Source organism: Sinocyclocheilus anshuiensis, unplaced genomic scaffold, assembly GCF_001515605.1.
Source record: "Sinocyclocheilus anshuiensis isolate Anshui unplaced genomic scaffold, SAMN03320099.WGS_v1.1 scaffold20, whole genome shotgun sequence".
Classification (NCBI taxonomy): domain Eukaryota; kingdom Metazoa; phylum Chordata; class Actinopteri; order Cypriniformes; family Cyprinidae; genus Sinocyclocheilus; species Sinocyclocheilus anshuiensis.
In genome coordinates, this window is record NW_015558646.1 from 1465701 (window position 1) to 1485979 (window position 20279).

At 38.1% G+C, this 20279-nt stretch overlaps 1 protein-coding gene across 1 annotated transcript in view; it reads right to left on the reverse strand.

The window, feature by feature from the left end:
- The window catches only part of LOC107680948 (tenomodulin-like), a 35765-nt gene extending 16933 nt beyond the window's left edge, over positions 1-18832 (reverse strand). The window contains exons 1-2 of the mRNA XM_016477044.1: positions 18708-18832; positions 16006-16146 (exon numbers count right to left, since the gene is read on the reverse strand). Of these exons, the coding sequence (XP_016332530.1) occupies positions 16006-16146; positions 18708-18755 (189 nt within the window). The 5' untranslated portion in view covers positions 18756-18832. The remainder of the gene's footprint in view (positions 1-16005; positions 16147-18707) is intronic.
- Between the last annotated feature and the right edge of the window lie 1447 nt (positions 18833-20279).

Consider the following 20279-nt stretch of genomic DNA (forward strand, 5'->3'; position numbering starts at 1 on the left):
TAGATATGTGGGGGCGTGTTAGAACGAGCCGTTTTAGGTAGGCGTGGCTGACTCTTAACTTTTATAAAGAATATCTCTTTGGATTTGAGACTTTAGTCTTTGCAACTTTACAGATCTTCTTTATGCACCAAGAGCTTGTAACACTCCAAAGAAAAAGGAAAAATTGAAATCGCATCATATGACCCCTTTAAATGTCTGATTTGTCTGATTGTCTGAGGTCTCGGAAGCATTATATGGCTTTTCTCGTTGCCAGGCCTTGCAGCGCTGCTGTTTATCTCAGCGCTTTCTTAAATGCTGTTTTTGGGCATGCATGGGTGGCTCCTCTCTGTCTACAAAAATGATTCATGCCCACCAGCCAAAAACCCTGCTATTAATATTTATGTGTGTGTTGTGTTATGATGAGAAATTACACTGCTGAGCTCACCCTCATCTGTCTCAGTAGCATTTCTGAGTAATATGTTATGCTTAGACATAAGGCAAAAGATGCACACACACAAATATAATACTACATTAAGATTAATGTCACAAATCAACGTGTTTTCTGATTATTAAAGTGCTTTATGCAGTGTAGCATAGAGCAGTAAACACATCATTTAATATCGACTTGTTTGTCAGCTCTGTTGTGGAGAGTGTAATGTATTGAAATTAGCTTGAAAGTAACTTCTGCACGGATCTGCATTTGTATTCATCCATATACAAAGAGGAAGTTATGTGAAGACGTAAGTGTATGAGTGTGGCGATAGCAGAACTGATTGGACTACAGTGAGTTGTAAAGAGAACGAATTATAGAATATTCCATTACTGAGAAGAAGTGGGGAGATATAATGCTTTTATTAGTGTTTTTATTAGTGCTTTGTTTATTCCTGCAGTTTGAGGGGGTAATTTTGTTCTGTCGATGCTTTATTGATTGAAATAACTTTCAATCAGTCCGTTCATCACAGAGCTATCAGAAGGTGCTTTTTGAAATGTTACAGCCTCAGTGTCCATTTATTTTCATTATATATACAGCATTTTTTTTATTAATTTTTTTGCTCCACAGAAGACATTCATATGGCTTCGGAACAGCATGAGGTTGATAATGACAGTTTTCATTTTGGCTGGAGCTATCCCTTTAAGAACATAATGAAGAGTTAATGAACTGGATGTCCTGTGAAGGACCTTGTCAGTGTCAGTCCAGCTTCAAGTTACTGCAGGCATTCTTATTGATTAAAATTGCAGAGCTTTTTAAATCCCCATTCCCTATCTTTTTTTGTTGTTGTTGTTACTCTCGTGTATTACGACAAACCTCAAAAGACCTTCCCCTTTAGCGTATTTAACCTAACTAATTTTGTCTACTCTGTGCTTTCTTGTATCCAAGTTACCGGAATAGATGACAAAAAAGGCTAGATATTACAAAGAAATAATGATAATGAAAGTAAATTAGCTCTCAGCACTATGGGAGAGTACTGGAGCTCAAGGCGAAACAAAGAGAAATGTATTCATTAGTGCTCCATCATGCAGATACCTTGAGCACTGCATTGATTCGTGTAATACAGTTTTGCTTTTTCAAATTTCAGACACTCAATAAGCCTACGGTGATCATGCTACTTACCTGACAGGATCAAATATTATTTAATTTAATCATCGTCCTGCCTGAATTCTCACAAAACATTAAAAGTATTGCAAATTGAGGTGATAATGGACATTATTACAATATTAACAAATAAAAAGAACTGTTTAAAGGTGTTAGTTTAGGGCTTTTCTTAGCAAATATTGATAAATGTCAGTGATTCAAAATCTTTAGTGGTTGTCTGATACTTCGATAGTATAAAATAATGGTCACACTTTGTTTTAAGGTCCAATTCTCGCTATTAACAAACCATTAACAATGACTTTTGCCTCAATTAACTCCTAATTTGCTGCTTATTAATAGTTAGTTGTTGAGTTTTGTAGCGAATCAGCTCATAAGGGAAATATGAATAATTAATCATAACTAGTTATAATTAATTATAAATATTTAGATCCACTGTAGATATTTACTTGACCTCTCAGGCAAAATATATATTGTGTGTTTGATTGGTCCAGACGCTACAGTTTTGAGGTTTTGGGTAGGATTAGGCAGAGTACGGTCATGCAGAATATGTGCTTTATAAGTACTAATAAACAGCCAATATGTTAATAATAAGAATGCTAATAAGCAACTAATTAATAGTGAGAATTGGTCCCTATACTAAAGTGTTACCAAAATAATGAACTGTGATTTAATTTTGATTACAGAAGATTTAAGAACTGTTCTCCATTTGTACAACAGTTATTGAGGGCACAAGTTAAATTGGTCTCTTTTTTTAAATGCTGAACAACTTAATTTTAAATTATGACTTAAAAATTAAGTAATCAAGTGTCCACCTAGTTGAGAATCCCTTATGTATATATGCAATGAATATGATGCGGCTGATTAATTGGAATGCCATGTATAAATAATTCAATAATTATTATTTTAAATCGATTGACAGCCCTATTTTTAAAATTCCTTTTCAACTTGTCTTGTACTTCATGTCACAATTTTCCAGACATTTTTTTTTGTCCATGATATTGATTCGCTTAGTTGGTCTCAAAACAGCAAAAAATAGCTGTATTACAGGACAGAGAAAATGTAATATTGTATCCCTGGGAGATCACAAGAATGTACTGGCAAGTTCAGAGCCTGCTCATGATATATTGTTAAAATCGTCCCTAGTGCCTAGGCCTTGAGCTCTCAATTCCTGCCAAACTCATTACTTTATAAAAGAGGCATTTGAGAAGCATAGTCATTTGTTGACATTTTTGCAGGTACGTCATTTGACCACCATAGGAGCTTTTCAGACTTATGACAATCTACGCATTGAGAATTCAGGTAGATTACACATAATCTACTTCCCGGTGATGCCACCTGGCTTTAATATACTTCAAGTACTCATGATAGATAACATGTGGAGGAGTTTTCAGAGTTCTCTTGTTTACTTCTTTTCATCTACTGCATGTCTGATCTCTTAGGTGGCCAAGCATACGGAGACTCTCAGGAGAGACCCACCCCGAGGGGAATTAATAACAGACAAGGAAGTCAGTGAAGTCTGAGAGTGGCTTGCATCATCGTGCCCTACTTGTACCCTGAGGACGCATGTTAAAGGTCGTCCAGACACTGTCACAGGTGAGTGGAGGAGAGAGGCTAGTATGCTCATGACAGCGTGTCCCCTCGTTGTCCTTAAGGGCCTAGAGATACGACTGCCCGTCAGAGCGCAACATGATGGCTGTCATTCAGAAGTAAGACGATGACTTCACTTGTGTCCTTACCCTGCTGAGAAGAAGACCTGAGACGTACCAGTGTCAACGGCACTGCCACGTTGCCAGCCTTATCGCGGAGGAGTGCGATAAACTCCAGTAATTGAGTTGTTTTTCAGCATGCGCCTCAAGAATATCTATATTCCTCTCAGAATTGCTATTTTATTTCTGTGCTTTATGGGTTTCTTGTTGTTTTAGGTGTACAAAGCGAGTGAAAAATCCATCAGACTCGAGGGCTGACAGATGCCACCCAACGAAATAAACACTAACTGGCTTTCAGTTGGCGCTGAAATATAGTATTTTGATGAAGGAAGTGTGAGTACAGCTGTAGATTTAGCACTGGTTTGGTTGCAATACGTGAATCACCTGCAGCGTGTGCGGTTGTCTCTTCCCCTCTGCTTCTCTCCAGCAACCCTGCTCTCCACACGCTCCCTGCACTCCCGCGAATGATGATTTAACAACTACTGTTCACATGGGTAGTCACATGATCACAGCAAATTCCTCCCCGGGGTTGAGCTCCCCTCTAAAATGTTGTTATGAGAGGTTTTTTTCCTCCTCCTCTGACTTCCCTATCTCTGTTTTCCACATTTTTTCCCCTTTATTTTGAGTGAAAAAGAAGTAAATTTTTCTTGCAGATTCAAAACGAACACAGCTGCAACTGTCACAACATCCCCCACAGCAACACTGCCGTTTTTACAACTTCCCTACTTCCTTTGGTTTCTTTTGCCATTAGGAAAATTAAAGACACCCTTCATTCGATCGACAGCTTGGCTTTCATCTCATAGAAAAGATGAAGTGACACTAGTGTATGAGCTATAATGAAAGCTGGATTCTCTACAAAAATGAGACACCCTAAAGAAAGAAAGAAAGAAAGAAAGAAAAAAAAAACTCCAGGGTATATTGCTGTAAAATGAAGATCCCCTCAGGAAATAACTTCTCCAGATCAGTTGGAGACAGCGGTGCAGATGGCATTCACATGTGCTCAATGCATGTCAAAAGCCACTGTGTGAGCTACTGTGTAGTTATTATTCTAGGAATTAAATGATATTCTCATTTCAACGTGCGCTAAAGATAACAATTCGCCCATTGATGGGCTCTTCATTACCGCCCTGATCTGGTCTGACTCCATTTTATCTGCCCTGAATGGTTCAGATAACAGCGGGTTCATTTCCATCACAGGTTCATCTCTATGAAATGCAAATGGTTTTCCTGTTCTATTTATTTCTCCCTTCAAAAGCCTCAGATATCAGGTATTAGCCGCAGACCGCTCACTGTGTTTGTGTTTGGTGTGGGGACAAAAGCAAATATTTATTTATTTTTATTTTTTTGCTGTTCTGAGACAAAGGAATTATGGAAGCAGACACCGATGACAAGGCTTGTCAGGCTATAAGACCATTACAGTTAAGATAAATGCGAAGGGAATGCTTTCAGGGCTGCCAGATGCATTTAGTACAGCATCTGGAGATGTCCGATGAAGACAAGCGGTTGCTTTCCCGACAGTCGTCTGTTTCGAAAATGGGGAAAAGGATGGTTCACTAGCTAATATGGTGTTACGGTGACATTTATTCCTCAAGGAGTTTGAGCTTTTGCACTATACACTTTCTTTGTCTGTTTATAGTTTATCGTTTTTGAAAGACCTCCAAAAGTTAGTCTACATCTGTCTAAATTGAGAGGTCTCAATATCTTTGTAGCCTAGCAGCTATACGCTAACCCACAAAGGTCCCGTTCGTTAAAATGAAAGGCCCAGCATCAAAGGCACATCTGAAAATTATAGATACCTCAGATGAGATTTTACAACACATGCCGTGTAAATACACAAGCTTGTTATTATGGGATGTTTAATTACAATCGTTTACATAAGGAACCGAGGCCAAGAGCATCTTGTTTTCTAGGACTCTTTTGTGCCTCTTTCAGTTCTTATTATAGCTCTGTCAACAGCAGAGTTAACTTTTGCTTCACCCGAAAGCCACAGCTAACTATTAAAAATAGAAGTGAGCTCCCTTGCGGACATTTTGGATGCAGAACAGAAGGGGTATGAATCACTTCTTGTCTATAACTAGCTACGTTTAATGTGCACCACAAATAATAAACAATAGAGAGTGTGTTGGCACTCATCGCAGTACAAATCACATTAGTGGATGCAGAGTGATGCAGTAATACAGAACATATTTCTTAACGCTAACTGTGTGCACTTTGATGCAGACAATACAAATGTAATTACTCACACGCCATACTTCACATCCCAGGCACTGTAAATTGTTCAATCGACTAAAAATGCCTCTTTATAGCACGAACTGGACTCTCTGTGGAATTTTAAATGCATAATTGCAAGCAATTATAGAGAAGGAAATTCAGTAGCTCAATTGTTGGAGAGCTGCAAGCTCATTCCTCTATATTTATACTCCAGAGGTTCACTGAGAATTCCTTCACAGGCAAGGGTCTCTCCATGAGGGAAGCGCAATGACCCAGTTTCTCCACTCCGGATCCCCCGCGAGTCGCTGTCGTTTGCCACGTATGACCACCTTGCTGGGGTTGACTCGCATCTGCAGCTGCTTTTAATTTGCTGGGGCACCCCGGTCCCTTTCTTCAGAGCCAACGCATACATGACTAATTGCACCAGCCATTTTAAACAACTTGAGCTCTCACTGGCGATAAATCACTTTGATCTGAGCTACTGTGCGGGTAATAGAGCTATGTTCAGGAGGGAGGGGAACCGTGGAGCATTGGGAGCAATTCCGTTTTCTCCCTAGTCAGCACGCAATTGTAAGGCAGGCTCAGGGACTGGGACATTGCACTTTGAATCATTGTTTGCATTTATGATCTGTTGAAAATCAACAAGCAAGTGCCGTTTAATACCCTTCTGTTTGGGCTAACTCACCTAGCTGGCTTAAAAAGTGATCTCAGAGGCATGAAACATGCGATTTTTTGTTATATTTAGGCATGACATAGGTTGAAAGAGATCAACGTGCATAATTTGAATGTGTTTTGGGACATTGTTATTCTTTGCAGGGAAAAAAAAGTTTTGTTTTTTTTTGCTCTGAAGCTTCCAACAGTTGTCCCATAGGAAATAACGAAAGCCCTTTCAACAGGACGAAAGAACATTTTCAGGACATTGGGTGATGCAGCACTCCCAAGCTTCTGCTCTCACAACCGTGATTGATATCTCTGTGCTGAAGGGTGGAAACAACTGATGTGGAGTTTATAAATAAAACCTCCAAGAGGTGACAAAAGACCTTTCCCAAGAAAACTGGGGAGTCTCACTTTTTTCTCTCCTCTTCTTTCTCTTCTTCCTTTGCGAGGTTTGAGTGACTGCTATTCGAGTGAAAAACACACAATGATTCCCGTAATTGATTGTTCCTCTGAATGGCCTCGCAGTGTAAGAATGCAGGCCAATCTTCCATCATAATAGGGTACAGGATACCGCATGAAATATTCATCAAACTCTGTTCAAAATGCTGGCACACTCTGGTACTTCTTTGTGAATGTAAAACAGATTTCACACAGAAAATATGGAGCTAAATGCCCATCTAAGAGCTGGGTTCAGAGCCATGCAGCCACAAAGGATGTAACCTCTTCCTGCTGTGGGAGAGGACATGATGACCCCGATTGTTACACAGACTCACTAAAAATGACTAAATTGACTGTAGACATTCAATACTCCATTGGCTAAGTGGCATTCAGACTGCTTGTGAGAGCAAATGCTCTGTGTTTTCAAGCTTTCAGATGCATGGGATAATTTGATTAACAGCATTAGCTGCTAATGAGAAGAGAAATGTAGCTTGGCTGAGGAGAACTATTAAGGAGCTGTTTTCATTTAAAACCATTGACTAAGGTCCAGAAACTAGAGATTTTCTGAGCGGAAGACCATTTTAGTTCACTAATTTGTATGAAAAGGTGCATAACGAATGCAAAATAACTCTGCTATGTGTAGCCCACATGACAGCTTGACTAAATCTAACAGAAGATCCTTGAATTTTTAGGGGTAGATAATGGAAAATTGTGTTTGGACAACAGTTTCCCTCCTAAAAGCATTTGTTTTGTAAGCCTCGCTTCATTCATAGCAGATCTCATAGGAGCTCTTGTCTTGAAAGCAGAATATTACTTATCTGACACTCCATCCTGCAATGTGGTAAGCAGGGAGACCTGAGGCAAGCGTTGAGACCAGAAAGAGCTTTAGAATCGCTCTGCTCTTAAAGTGTTTTCCAGGCATTACTGCTGCTGCAAAGCCCCAGTGATGGGAGTCATCATGTATCGCTCGCATAGTAACATTCTGGTCTCTGTGCTTTTGCCTTGGGTGAACGGAGGGGCAGCAGTTTATTTTGGTCTCTAAAGCCTAGCTCAAGACATAGATCTACATAAAAAGGATGAGAACCAAAGCTTGCCAAGTTTTCCTACTAAAGCTTTAAATGTAAATGCGCCAAAAGTTGTGATCCAAAGGATCAGCTCAGTAGTGGACAGAATAAAAATTTAAAGGCTGCAATAGAATACGTCAAGGTATTAGTTATTATCGTAAGCTGCAAATGTAGCCAACTGAGGAGCTTTCAAAGATTTCTACATTTCTTGCATATTAACTATAGTTTAATCATGACAACTCTCAGAAGATTTTAGCATGGTGATGGATATGACAATGTTAATGTATTTGGTCTTGGCGGAATAGATCTGCTATGCTGCTGTTGAATTGCTGCTGCTGTTGGTTATTGCTGTAAGTTGTAGATTATTGCTGCTGCTGCAAGCAAGAACAGGAACTTGCTACTGCCAATGCATACGGCGATACGGTGCCGTGAGTATTTAAGACATACTGCTGCTGCACAAATAGCATTTAAAATAATGCATAGCAGATCTATACAGGTGGAGCTGGGGAAGGTGGAGGGTTTCAGAGAAACTTTGAAAGCGCGCTGCAGAAATCTCTAGTGAATGCTAGCCAGCCATATAAATGCAAGGCAGTAAGCTCATTGGCTGCATATGCAGCATGAACCAATCAGCTTGTGCCAAGTCGTTTAACTCTCTGAATATCATCAGGTACGTTAACAACCCGTCAGCCTGCACCATCTAGAGTTTCATGACTAAACTATATATTTTAACTTGTACTAAGATCAGTGTAAAAACATTCCCTCATTACCTCGTTAGATAAACAAAATTGATAAACAAATCTGTAAAAATCTATAATGTTACCAAAATGATGCTAAATTAAAGGCATTTCCTTATTGATGCATATATTTTGTAAAACATGGTCGATGTAGCATGATCAAATACACACAGTCCAACAACTATGCATCCATAAATGATCTTCCCTTTCATTTGTGCGTTTTATCTTTTAGTAAAATCAGTGATTTCTCGTATACTGACTGCACTTCGCATGATGTATATCACAGCCCTCTCTAAATGAGGTTTAAGGACATGTATCTCCAGTGTTGTTGATCAAGTGTTTGTACTTTTGCTGTTTCTCTCTCGCTATTGGCTCACGCCTCTGTCGACAGCTAGTTTTTTTCCGGTATCATTCAGAGCAAGTAGGTTCAGAGCTTGGAGGATTGTGTCAAGAAAAAAAGTTCTCAATGCAGAGATGGCTTTGAAGTTAACAGAGGCAAAATGTTGTTAACCTTTGGTGTGTAAATGGAAACACAGTCTTCCACTTACTGAGGATTTCAAGTGGATAAGGAAGCAGAGAGCTCTCTGACTGTCGTTTTATCACATAGCACATGTAATGTATTATACATGCATGCAGCTATTTTTCACATTGCCAATGCAATCAGATATCTTTTAATGTTTCATCATTTTGCCCCATTAAAATCTGTAAATGATGTGCCCAGTTATTAAATGATGAAGAGTTTCAAAGCATGTTCAAAGCGTATTGAAAATAAGCTAATACCCTCAGTCAAGCTTTCTGGAGAGCCGTATTCAGTTGTAACCTTGGCGTGTGCGGAATACATCTCTGTTTACTGCAAATAGCAACACTGTCTGAGGGTTTTTTAAATTACTTTCTTTCAAGAGCTAAATTGACTTGATTTCGCTGTCTGCCGTCAATGCCTCTATAAGCAGAGAGCAAAATTATAGACCTAGGTAGAGCACGTGCGAATCAACACCTCGTGTTTACTCTTCTTACAGACTTTGGCTGTGTCATTAGTAGATGAATGAGCTCCACATCGCCGATGAAAATCATTTCACATTCCAACAGCTTGTGGAAAATATCTGCAAGGTCATTGGTGCTATTCAGTGTACCTCATCTTTGCTGTTCCACAAACCTAATTCCCTCCACTGAAAGCTCAATGGTGAGAAGTGAGATAAAAGATTGACATGTTTAATTGAATAAGTAATGTGCTAATTAAGCTTTTTGTGCATTTTGACTTATTTATATAGCTTATTAGAATGCAAATACGACGACACTATGAGTTATTTGTGTTTTCTGGTGCGATTTATGCTCAAGTTTTGATGAGACGCCACGCCTATTGCTTGATTTTATTTCCTGTCTGAGATCACCCTAGTGGTCAATTGAAAAACACTTTTCTAGAGCCTTAATGATTGCATTTCTTTTTTTTTTAGTAACCTGTGAAAGCGAACCTTAATGTAGAGTGAATACCTGTGAACCATTTATTAATAAGTATTAAACATTAGTTACCAGTCAAAGTGAACTTTAATGTAAAGTGGACACAATAATAATTTATTTATTGATTGATTGATTATTATTGCACACACAGAAAAAGTTAGAATTTTCCGGTGAAATAAATTTTATTGTTGTTGCACTACATCAGCAATAATTAATGCTTAATTAATCTTTTCTTTTACAGCACACTGGAACATTACTGAGCATAACTTCACACAAAAAAGTGGCTTATAAAAGTAAACTCACATTATAACTAAGCATAAGTGGCTTATTTACTTGTATAAGCCACTTTCCATGTGCAGTTATGCTCAGTAATGTTAAGTAGTTTTGTTCACTGATATAGTGCATCAATAATAAAATACATTTAACAGAGAAAAAAAACCTTCTGTGTGTGCATTAATAATTAATAAATGATTAGTGTGTCCACTTTACTTTAAAGTTCATTTTCACAGGTTAATGATAACGAATTCATAACTCATTAATAAATGGTTCACAGGTGTTCACTTTTAAGGTTCGCTTTCACAGGTTACTAACATTTGTAATTTATTAATAAATGGTTCACAGGTGTTCACTTTATGTTAAGGCTCACTTTCACAGGTTACTAACGTTTATAGATCATTAATAAATGATTCACAGGTGTTCACTTTACATTAAGGTTCATTTTTAGACATTATTAACGTTTATAACTCATTAATAATTGGTTCACAGCTGTTCACTTTACATTAAGGTTCACTTTCACAGGTTGCTAACGTTTATAGATCATTAATAAATGGTTCACAGGCGATCACTTCACATTAAGGTTCATTTTTAGATGTTAACATTTATAACTCATTAATAACTGGCTCACAGATGTTTACTTTACATTAAGGTTCACTTTCACAAGTTATTAACGTTTATAAATCATTAATAAATGGCTCATTACATTAAGGTTCACAGGTAATAATGGAATTAAAATTTTCAATATTAATATCTCATCAAGTCATGGGTGTGCTTTTATAATATTTTTCCCCAAAATAAATATCAAGATTTAATTTCATCTTGATAAAACAAATAAATTGGTTTCTAATCATTGCTGTGGATAGGCATCATGAACTTTTGTGGAGAATCATGGGTAAGGTACAGAGTAGATTCTGGTAAGAAACAAGTGACACGAGTCATGAGATATAAATGAGAAAACCGTAAATACAAAACCCTTCAGTCTTGCTATAATAATACATTTTTGCTGCATCATGAAATAAATCGGGAATCTGGTTTTGAGTGAAATAAGTATTAATAAATATATTTGTTAAGCATTTATAATATTTATATAATATTTTAAATTATAAATTTACATTATATTTTACTCATGCATTTATAACTGCTTATCAATGATTTATAATGCATTTGTAAGTGAGTTATTAGTCATTTATTAACACCTTTATAAACCCTTTACAAAGGGAACCTTAATGTAAAGTGTTACCATTTTTTTGATATTCATTCGACTAAAATAGCATGCAACAATTTAGTAATTAGAAGAACATGCAAAGTTAATTATATATAGTTTATTAAATCAAACCGTCTTATTCTTTACAGAATTTTTTCTTCAAAAAATTGTTTAGTGCTTTGTTAATATGTTGTGGTGTATCTTTTTTTTTTTATCATATGATGCAGATTTGTCATCACTGTTGAAGAAATCAAAAACCCTTGTGTTAAACATTGCCAGTGTGGTTGTGTCTTCGAAACAATCTGAACATATTCCAGTTTCTTAAAACATTAAACAGAAATTTAAGTAGTTCATTGTTATGTGATAGACAGACGCTTCTTGTTTTCTTGTTCATTTAAAACTGTGGCAGATTGTCTCATATACAACGTGTTGAAGAGATAAATTATGCACTGATCAATTTCAAGGTGTCTGTTGGTTAGATTGCTGCTATGTCAAGTGAAAAGGCTAGCTATGTGATGTTTTATTTACAGACTGGGCCTATTGTCATCTTTGATGACGTCCGTTTTGTTTTTCTCGGTACCGTGCAAATGTCATGCTTTCAGCAGGTCATGAAAATCCCATTATTTGCCAACATTATGAACATTTTCTTATGCTATAATTTTGATGTTGACGATTTAAAAGACACGGCACTTAACAACATGCCCGCCCCCAACTAGTATGCAGGTCAATACTTTGCATGCATTGCCTCTCTCATTGGAAATCTTTCAGCTCCCACTAGGAGATGCCAATCATCTTTGTGTTTAATATTTTATCACTAAATCAAGCAGGATCCCCCCAAAGGGCTATTAACACTGACTGACTAGCAGAAGCACATCTGCTGGGGTACGCTGGGAAACTACCTTTGATAAGTGCCACATTGAAGCAACAAAACAACAACCGGTTCAGTCCAGTAATATCATCACATTGATGGGTGACTGAGTCCATTTTAAGCTGGTCATATAGATGAAATTCAGAAACGGATCTCATATCAGAATGAGAAATTCACCTTGACTATTATTCACATCTCAATGACTGTGAATTTAACTCCATATCTGGCTGACAGATTTAACCCTTAATCCATTTGAAATAATAAGGCACATTCTGTAGATATGGGTGGTGTTAAGAACGGTTTTAGAAAAGTTAATCTGATGAAATCTCTTATATGAGAGTGTGTGGCAGGACTAGTTCTTGGCACCCTGAGTAGAATCGAAACAGGATGTGAAAGCTCAATCAGAATCTAAATTGTGCAAGAGAAAGAGAACTGATCTCTGTTCTGTTCTCTGATTTTCAGGGGTCGACGTCTTGATGGGAAAGAGGAAGAGGCAATGGAGGGTGAGGGAAATGGCTAGCACGTCCATAATGAAGTGGAGAATATTTTATGTGTGTTGCTTGCACAGACCAAGAACATCATTGTGAATCTGTATTTGTCTATCTAAAGTAATATTTGAGATTTCCCAAAACTTACTGATGCTAATATTTATTTGCTATGGAGTGGCTGGTTATCATCTGTATAGATTCCAGTCCGGCTGTTGCCAGAGCAACAAACGACCGGTGAAATCATGCAATTATTATTTTTTCTCTCCTTATGCCTTTTCTCTAATTTGGCACATGTGGAATAGGTGTGAATCATAATAAATAAGAGAAAATGTCTAGTCAATTATATACAGTAAATGTGATAAAATGAATAATGTTAACTCAAATCATTCTTGAAATTGTTAGTTAATTTAAATCTTGAAGGTGAATTTGATTTGAATAACAGGAAGAGTAATTTACTGAATTGTTATTTAAATAAATCAAAGTAATGCATTCTAGCAAATTAATTCTCTCTCTGAAAGGATTTTAAACCTTCAAACTAAAGGCTTTGTTGGTTCTTTTTCCACAAATGTTGCTATTCAGATTGAAATGACTATTTCTTTGAAATTCAGTACATCCAAATTCAAATTACAATTTTTCAATTGTCAGTGGCACACAACCATGTTTGTTGTTTGAAGCTGTTGACAGAATCCATTACATGTTTTTTTTTTTAATGAATTAATAGAATTTCTTTTAATTGTTCTGGTTTTCAATTTGAATTTTGTCTTTCTCTATGAGGTCATTGCTCCTGATATAACACGTGAGTGAGGAACCATCAAGAAATGGCTACAGACTTATTACCTTTGCACAGGCTCTCATTTTTCTGTTCATAATACTTAACAGGAATCCTGGGGAGTGCCTGAAAACATATAAAACACTTCCACAGACGTTCACAATCCACCTGAGAGCCCCTCACTGGGTAGAGTGGATGTGTCATGTTCCCCTGCCTCTGCTTTACAAGGGAACAGTTTGTTTCAGCCAGGTGGAGGTCAGAGACTATTGCATCAGCTCGGTAAAAACAGAAGCTCATAAGTGAATAAATGAGTCTGATGAGTGAAATAAAAGAAGATTGCCGACCCGAAAGCACCACCCATCTAGAGGGGCTTCCAAAAGCAGCTGCTCGGATTGGCCGTTCTGCTTCATTACTTTAATTATTTTCCCTCAAGATATGAAGACCTGAGGATTTTCAACACGTAGAGAGAGAAGGGGCAAACAAAGGTTTGACCTATTTTAGGACCTCTTTCAGAAAGCAAACAGCGCCGCCATCATGCTTTCCTGGAGTCTATCCATCTTTCCTGCATGGAGACCGACACGACAGCCCCCCCCCAAAAAAAAAGCCTGGTTGCTGGACACGGCGGGTAAACAAACCTGCTTGGGGGGACCGTTCCTTGCCCGGCACCTGCCACTATTACTGGAGAGCAGGTGCAACTGTGTTCATTAAGATACACATCAGGACACAGAAGTCCTTAAGAGCTGGTTGGGGGCACATTTTGCGAGGCTGCCTTGCAAACACAACGTAGCAACAAGGTGAGCGAAGTAATTTCAGCTTGAATAATGGGGGGCGTCTCGTGAGCCTGACAGACGTGTGCGGTGAAAGCAATTTCACAGCACCTCTCCGTCGCTGTTCGTGTGATCTATTCGAGGTGTTCGCCGACACCGCGGTCAATATGACAGACACCGGTGGTTCGGGCCTGATAAGGTAGCCTGAAAAAACACGGCTTGGGTGCTGCATGTGCGTCTGTCAACCACGGTTCCTTAAGAGACAACGGGCATTCAGAAAGGTCAGAAAAATAGATGACATCAGCTTAGCGCAACAGATGTTTTTGGATAAAGTGCAGCAGTGCTACGACGTGTCTCATTTTAAAGGCATTTGCTTTAAATTCGGCTATATTAGGTGATATGACAAGCGTCTAATCCCACAGGAACCGGTGCTACAATAATTAGGACACGGTAAACATGATGGCGGCATTGGACAACACGCAGTCGCCCATCTTAAACACATAGTGGCGTAAAGAATGATGGCTAACTCTTTATCTTCCCTGGGCTTCTGTAACAACATATGTTTGTAAGTAATTAAAAGAAGTTCCCAAGCGGTTACTATGTCATATTGAAATACAATATGGTGAGCAAATTACCTTTCCACAGCAGTTTATGCAAAGCTAGACACTGGAGACCGCTTTGCTTCTCCCTGCTGCCGCATGGAGGGATTGGCAAAGACAATCTCCTGCTCTATTGATGTATTGACTTCTAATTAGTTTGTCAGGAGCTGTACCTTTTAAGAGCATGGGAATAATTGATGATGTCTTACCTAGCAAAATAAGGAAAGCGAGAAACATTTCGTATTTCATCAAGTCTACATAAGGGGAGGCGGGGCTTATGAAATATGCAGTGTTGGTTTGAAATATTCATTTCTAAGCTACAGAATTGTGATGCCCGGAGCTGCAATAGTTGCACATTCAGGTTTCATTGTTGATGTCAGCACTTGAGGCGTACTGTGTTTGTAAAACACACACACATACACACACACTCATTGTTTGCCTAATATTTCCCCCTGACTGCTGTTGAGAGGAGACTCCCTAACAGCTGGGCCAATCATTGTGTTTTAAAGCACCATTATACTGCTCGTTGCTGGATTTCAGCGACTACACAGGCCTTAAGTTAGCCGACCGCAGCAGTTCGAGAGTGTGAGCGCTCGCTCTCGATCTCCACAGCCCAGACTTCCAGTGTCATTAAGCCCATTACATGCCCTGTGAGAATCTTCACTGCTTCTGCAGCTCAAAGTGATGACTCCTCAAGCAGGAGCGTGAAATATCTGATGCAGAAATTAGACCGGAGCTTCAGCAAATGTGTTAAAAGAATTGGCTGTTAAACGAGTTACATCCTCTGGAAGAATTTATGCATAACGACAAGGTTTGCTTGTCTTGACACCCCGGTATTGGCAATTACTTACACGCTGTCCGTTTCTGGGTATCAACAAGAATTGAGGAACTATAATGAATAATATCTGTGTTTTGCAGTTTCGGTTATTGTAGCAATCTTATTATGAAAAACGTACTATGTATTTATCTATTAATTCGGCCGTTTTCTCCAACTCTGTGATGTTATTGTTTATGCCAAGGAAATCAAGATTGGATTCAGTCAGTTCCAAGAATACTAAACAGTGTGTGCAGATGTTTCTGTGTCTTTCATTTCCATTCCACAATTGTTATTCTAATCATTTCCTAATTAATCCACAGCCATGCACCATGCTTAATGATATATCTGGGTCTCCACAATAGATTTGGATTTCTCTTACCTTCCCAGGGTTTGGACTCCATGTATATCTCAGACTGAAGATACAGAGGGCCAATATCAGGAATACCACACTCAGGATGATGGCGGCACACTGGTAAGCACGATACCTGGCCTTTCTTTCCTTCTCTTTCCCCAGCTCAACCTATAAAAACCAGTCATGTTATCGTACATTTGTATATTTATATGGTGTGATTTAATGTAAAGGTTTCACACATTGAATATATTATGCACCACAATACTCAACTAAGAAAGAAATAATCACACAGGCAATTTGAATTCTTCCGAGAGCAGAACAAAAGGTCACATTTATTAAAATTGTCCCAAATTAAAAGTTCGTCTGTTCGATTAAATTCCCGGAGCTTATGGCCGCAAATTAATAAAGAGAGGCTTTTGTTCCGGCTGAGTTCCAGGAGGGAGAGTCTAAAAGCTTACTATTCACAGTGGTGTGCTCCACTATCTCTCAGGACATGGCAAATCAGAATTATGAAATATGGAGGAACAAGCTTCAATTAGCCAATGTCTCTTGCCGAAACAGAAGCTTAAAGAACAGAAATAGCAGCAGTGACCAGGGGCGCTGGATATTTAGAGCTTATAGCCCAGGCCTCTATACATGTGTATGGTTTCATGCTTTGATTAAAATATTGAATAATGTTGTAATGTTGCTGTGAAGTGTCATTTAAATGAAATAAATCTTTAAATATACTGTAAACCTAAAAAGGTCACACTAACCTATTGAATTTCAGAGGTTTCATATTTAACACTGTATGTACTATACTTTAAAATGCAAGTTTAAAAAAAACTCACATTAGCCATTAGAGTCGGCAAGTGTTGTTTACAAGTTATCAGGATATTATTAATATTATCACTTCTGATATAAAAAAAATAGTTGCTGTATATTATTAGCATTATGTTTTAATAAAACTGAGTTTTCTGCAAATTGCAAATAAATTTGCCAAAATATCCTTAAGCACTCTATGTTCTGCTCTGTTTTCAGAGTTGTATCTTTGAAATTTTTTCTACTTTGCCAAGATATCTGGCTGGACCAAAGTCGAGTTTTTTCTGATTACATTGGTGTGGTCTGTAGAACGGAAAGCGGCACCATCATTTCTTTCACTTTGTGACAGAATAAATAACAAAATGTGGCAGACTTTATGCAAAATTGTCAAAATGTGGTTTGCAAGACCACGTCTGATTTATAGAGCAGCCTGTAGCTCTGAATAATTTTATTTGTGACAAAAATTGTGACAAGGTGATAAAAAACATTCGGGGGCTTAAGTCCCAGAAGCCCACCCCTAATGCCGCCCTTGGTGGAGACTCCTGCGATTTTACTTTATCTCAGTTTAAGACACAGGAATCAGACAATGTCATTGAGAGTATTTTTTCTGAACAATTTATTCAGCTAATATACAGTATATAGCCTATTCCTGAAAAGTATAAATGCTCTGAATAAGACAGTTTCACATCGAGTTTGTCATGAACCCCCTGTTAAAAACATCAAGGCATAAGCCCTCTCGCTACGCATGATGGGAAACAGGAGGACAAACAATTAGAGAAGCCTGAGAAGAATTTCCCCTTGCATGAAGCAAAAATGTGAATAGAGATGGAGCTGAAATCCAGAGGTTGCATAAGCAGTGGAAACTTGACTGGAGGACAACGTTCCATCTGCTCGGAATACAAATGGCTCTGAAAATATACCGACGGCTGCCAGCAAAACAGTATTAAACCGGTTTAAGGTTAAGAATCAGCGAGGCAATTCTGCTGTAGCAGGATTGAGTCTGAGTCTATGGTGATGAAGGGAGCCGAGGGCCCCCTGCTGATGAGAGAGAGTGAGGAAGGGCAAAGAGGAGAAAGAGAGAGGTAGAGCTGGAGGGAGGGTGTGAGAAAAGAGAAGGGGAGATGAGAGAGGAAAGGAAAAAAAAAGTTGAAAGAAAAGAAGGAGGGAGAGAGAGAATAAGAGAAAAGGAAGAAAAATAGACACTAGACGGTTGTCCTAAGGCAATTTTTATCTGAATGGATAAATCGGGAAGAATCCCCCTGTAATGTCTGTTATTTCACATCATTGATGGCGATGGAGATCTTTCTTCTTAAAAGAAATTGCTCACTGTTGTACAATTGCTCAAATCTATATTTATCATCACCGGCTCCATGCTATTCTCAAAGGGTATATTAATAATTCTCTGTTGTTACATTATTTTTGAAAAGAAATCCACCCACTTGATTTTCAGCAGAACAGACATATGATTGTGTATACAATGCTGAGAAAATGATCTTGATTACTTAATTGTAAATCATGTGGAATAATTTGCACAGTAGTAAACGTCTAGCCATACAGCCGTGCAGCGCGACGCTCAGCTGGAGAAAAGGCATGAAAGCAACTCAGCAAACTAAACACTCAAAAAGCCTTGCAGTCAGAAATAATGAACATTTTACCCTACCTGACATATCACAACCTTTGAAAAGAGCAATATAACACAAATTAAAAATCAATCTCAGGTCTTCCACTTATCAAATCCTCTTTACTGAAGCATTTTGGAAAAAAAAAGATAAAAGAAAATATAATTTAGTTATTCTATATTTATACATTGCAGAGAGAATCATCATTCCATATGAATATTGAGTTTCTTTTTAGACTCCATACCCCCCCCCCCCGAGTTCTAACTTTCTAATTTTGTATCACGTAAAAAGCTCACATATAATACTCACATCTTTGCAAAGCACTTGTTGACTGCTGAAGTAAGGGTTACTCTCCATAATTGTAGCAGGAGCAAAGATAATCTTCTCTGGAAACCTTCTTCGACCCAGAAGTCCCTCTCACTGGAATCCAAAGAGCCAAACTTTCTTTCCACTGGTAATTTGGGAATCTGATCAAGAGGGAGGGTTCCTCCTTCAGATGGGATGGAACAACTTTAACTACTGTGGTTCTTTTTGCACACAAAGCAGATGTCCTGACATTCACCTATGAATGGAGATTATACTGATGTGAGCATTATTAGTCATTCAGATTATTTCCATGTTTCTTCTTTCATGGTGGCACAACATTTAGTCATTTACAGCCTAAAGTTACTATTATTCAGCTATACCTACTTCGCCATTATTAGCATGGCAACACAATCACATCTGGAAATGTCTATGAGGTTTTCAGATTTACAAAAGCAGAGTTAAGCTCGGCAGGAGAATGCACTCTTCTTTTCTTTGCTTTTCGTGGCAAGCAACTTTGGGCTTTGCAAGTCCACATTTTGAATTTGAAACCATATTTAATAATACATTCTAAAACAGTGTACTTATCAAATGCAAGTACAAGTATCAAAGCATCGAGTTTTTCATATGAATGTTGACTAACTAAATCAGTGTGAAAAAAAAGTTTGTGCAGTTTAATAGCGGTTCTTTTATTGAGCTGTTTCTCTGAGGTCTGCACTTGGAGATTGTAGATAATGAATAAATGCTGTGATATTTATAACATATAGCTTCTGTTATAGCACTTCTCTTCCAGCAAAGGCAGAAATCGCAGTTGACCTTAAGATGTGAGCCGAGATTTGAGGTGCTTGCATACCTTATATTATTTCAAGTTTGACCCAAGATATTTGGAGAAATTTGACCCTGATTTGAAAAATAAGACATGGCGAGCACTTAATATTTCTTTTACTTTAATATTTTACAAGGCCATCTCACAAAGTTGAATGTGAAAGCTTGCGGTGGTCCAGGCTGGAAATTACAAGAAATACTGAAGGACTCTGTATGGTACTCTGTCAATAAAATGGTGAGAAACTAGTGTTTTAGGCTAATATTTCAACAGACAGTGTCAGCCAGGTTTTTTGCAACCAGCTTGACTAAATCTTTACAGTCGCACTGGCATTTTCATTTTGCATAACTCATCTGTAAATCTGTTTCAACAGAAGAGTGGAGCTCCCATCGAGAGCCATTCCAACCTAGCAGCACTCAGGACAGCAGAGGAAGGCTTTCTGAGCCATAAAAATAAAACATAAACAACACTTCGGAGAACTGGAATGACATTGGAAGGCCGAAGAAAACAATGTGAAACACTCAGCCAGTACAGAAGATGAAATCAAGGAGATACAGTAGGGTGACTTGCCAATTATTTCCTACTACAAAGAAAAAGGGTGATTAACTTATTTCTCGTTTCCAATCAGACAAATAAGGCATAACTGTGAACACTTTCTTTTCACCAAGGTTTTCACCGTGATGCACATTAATAATATTTTTCATATTTATCAAGCTTATCATCGCTATTTCCACTGTTGTTTCATGCACTGTTAT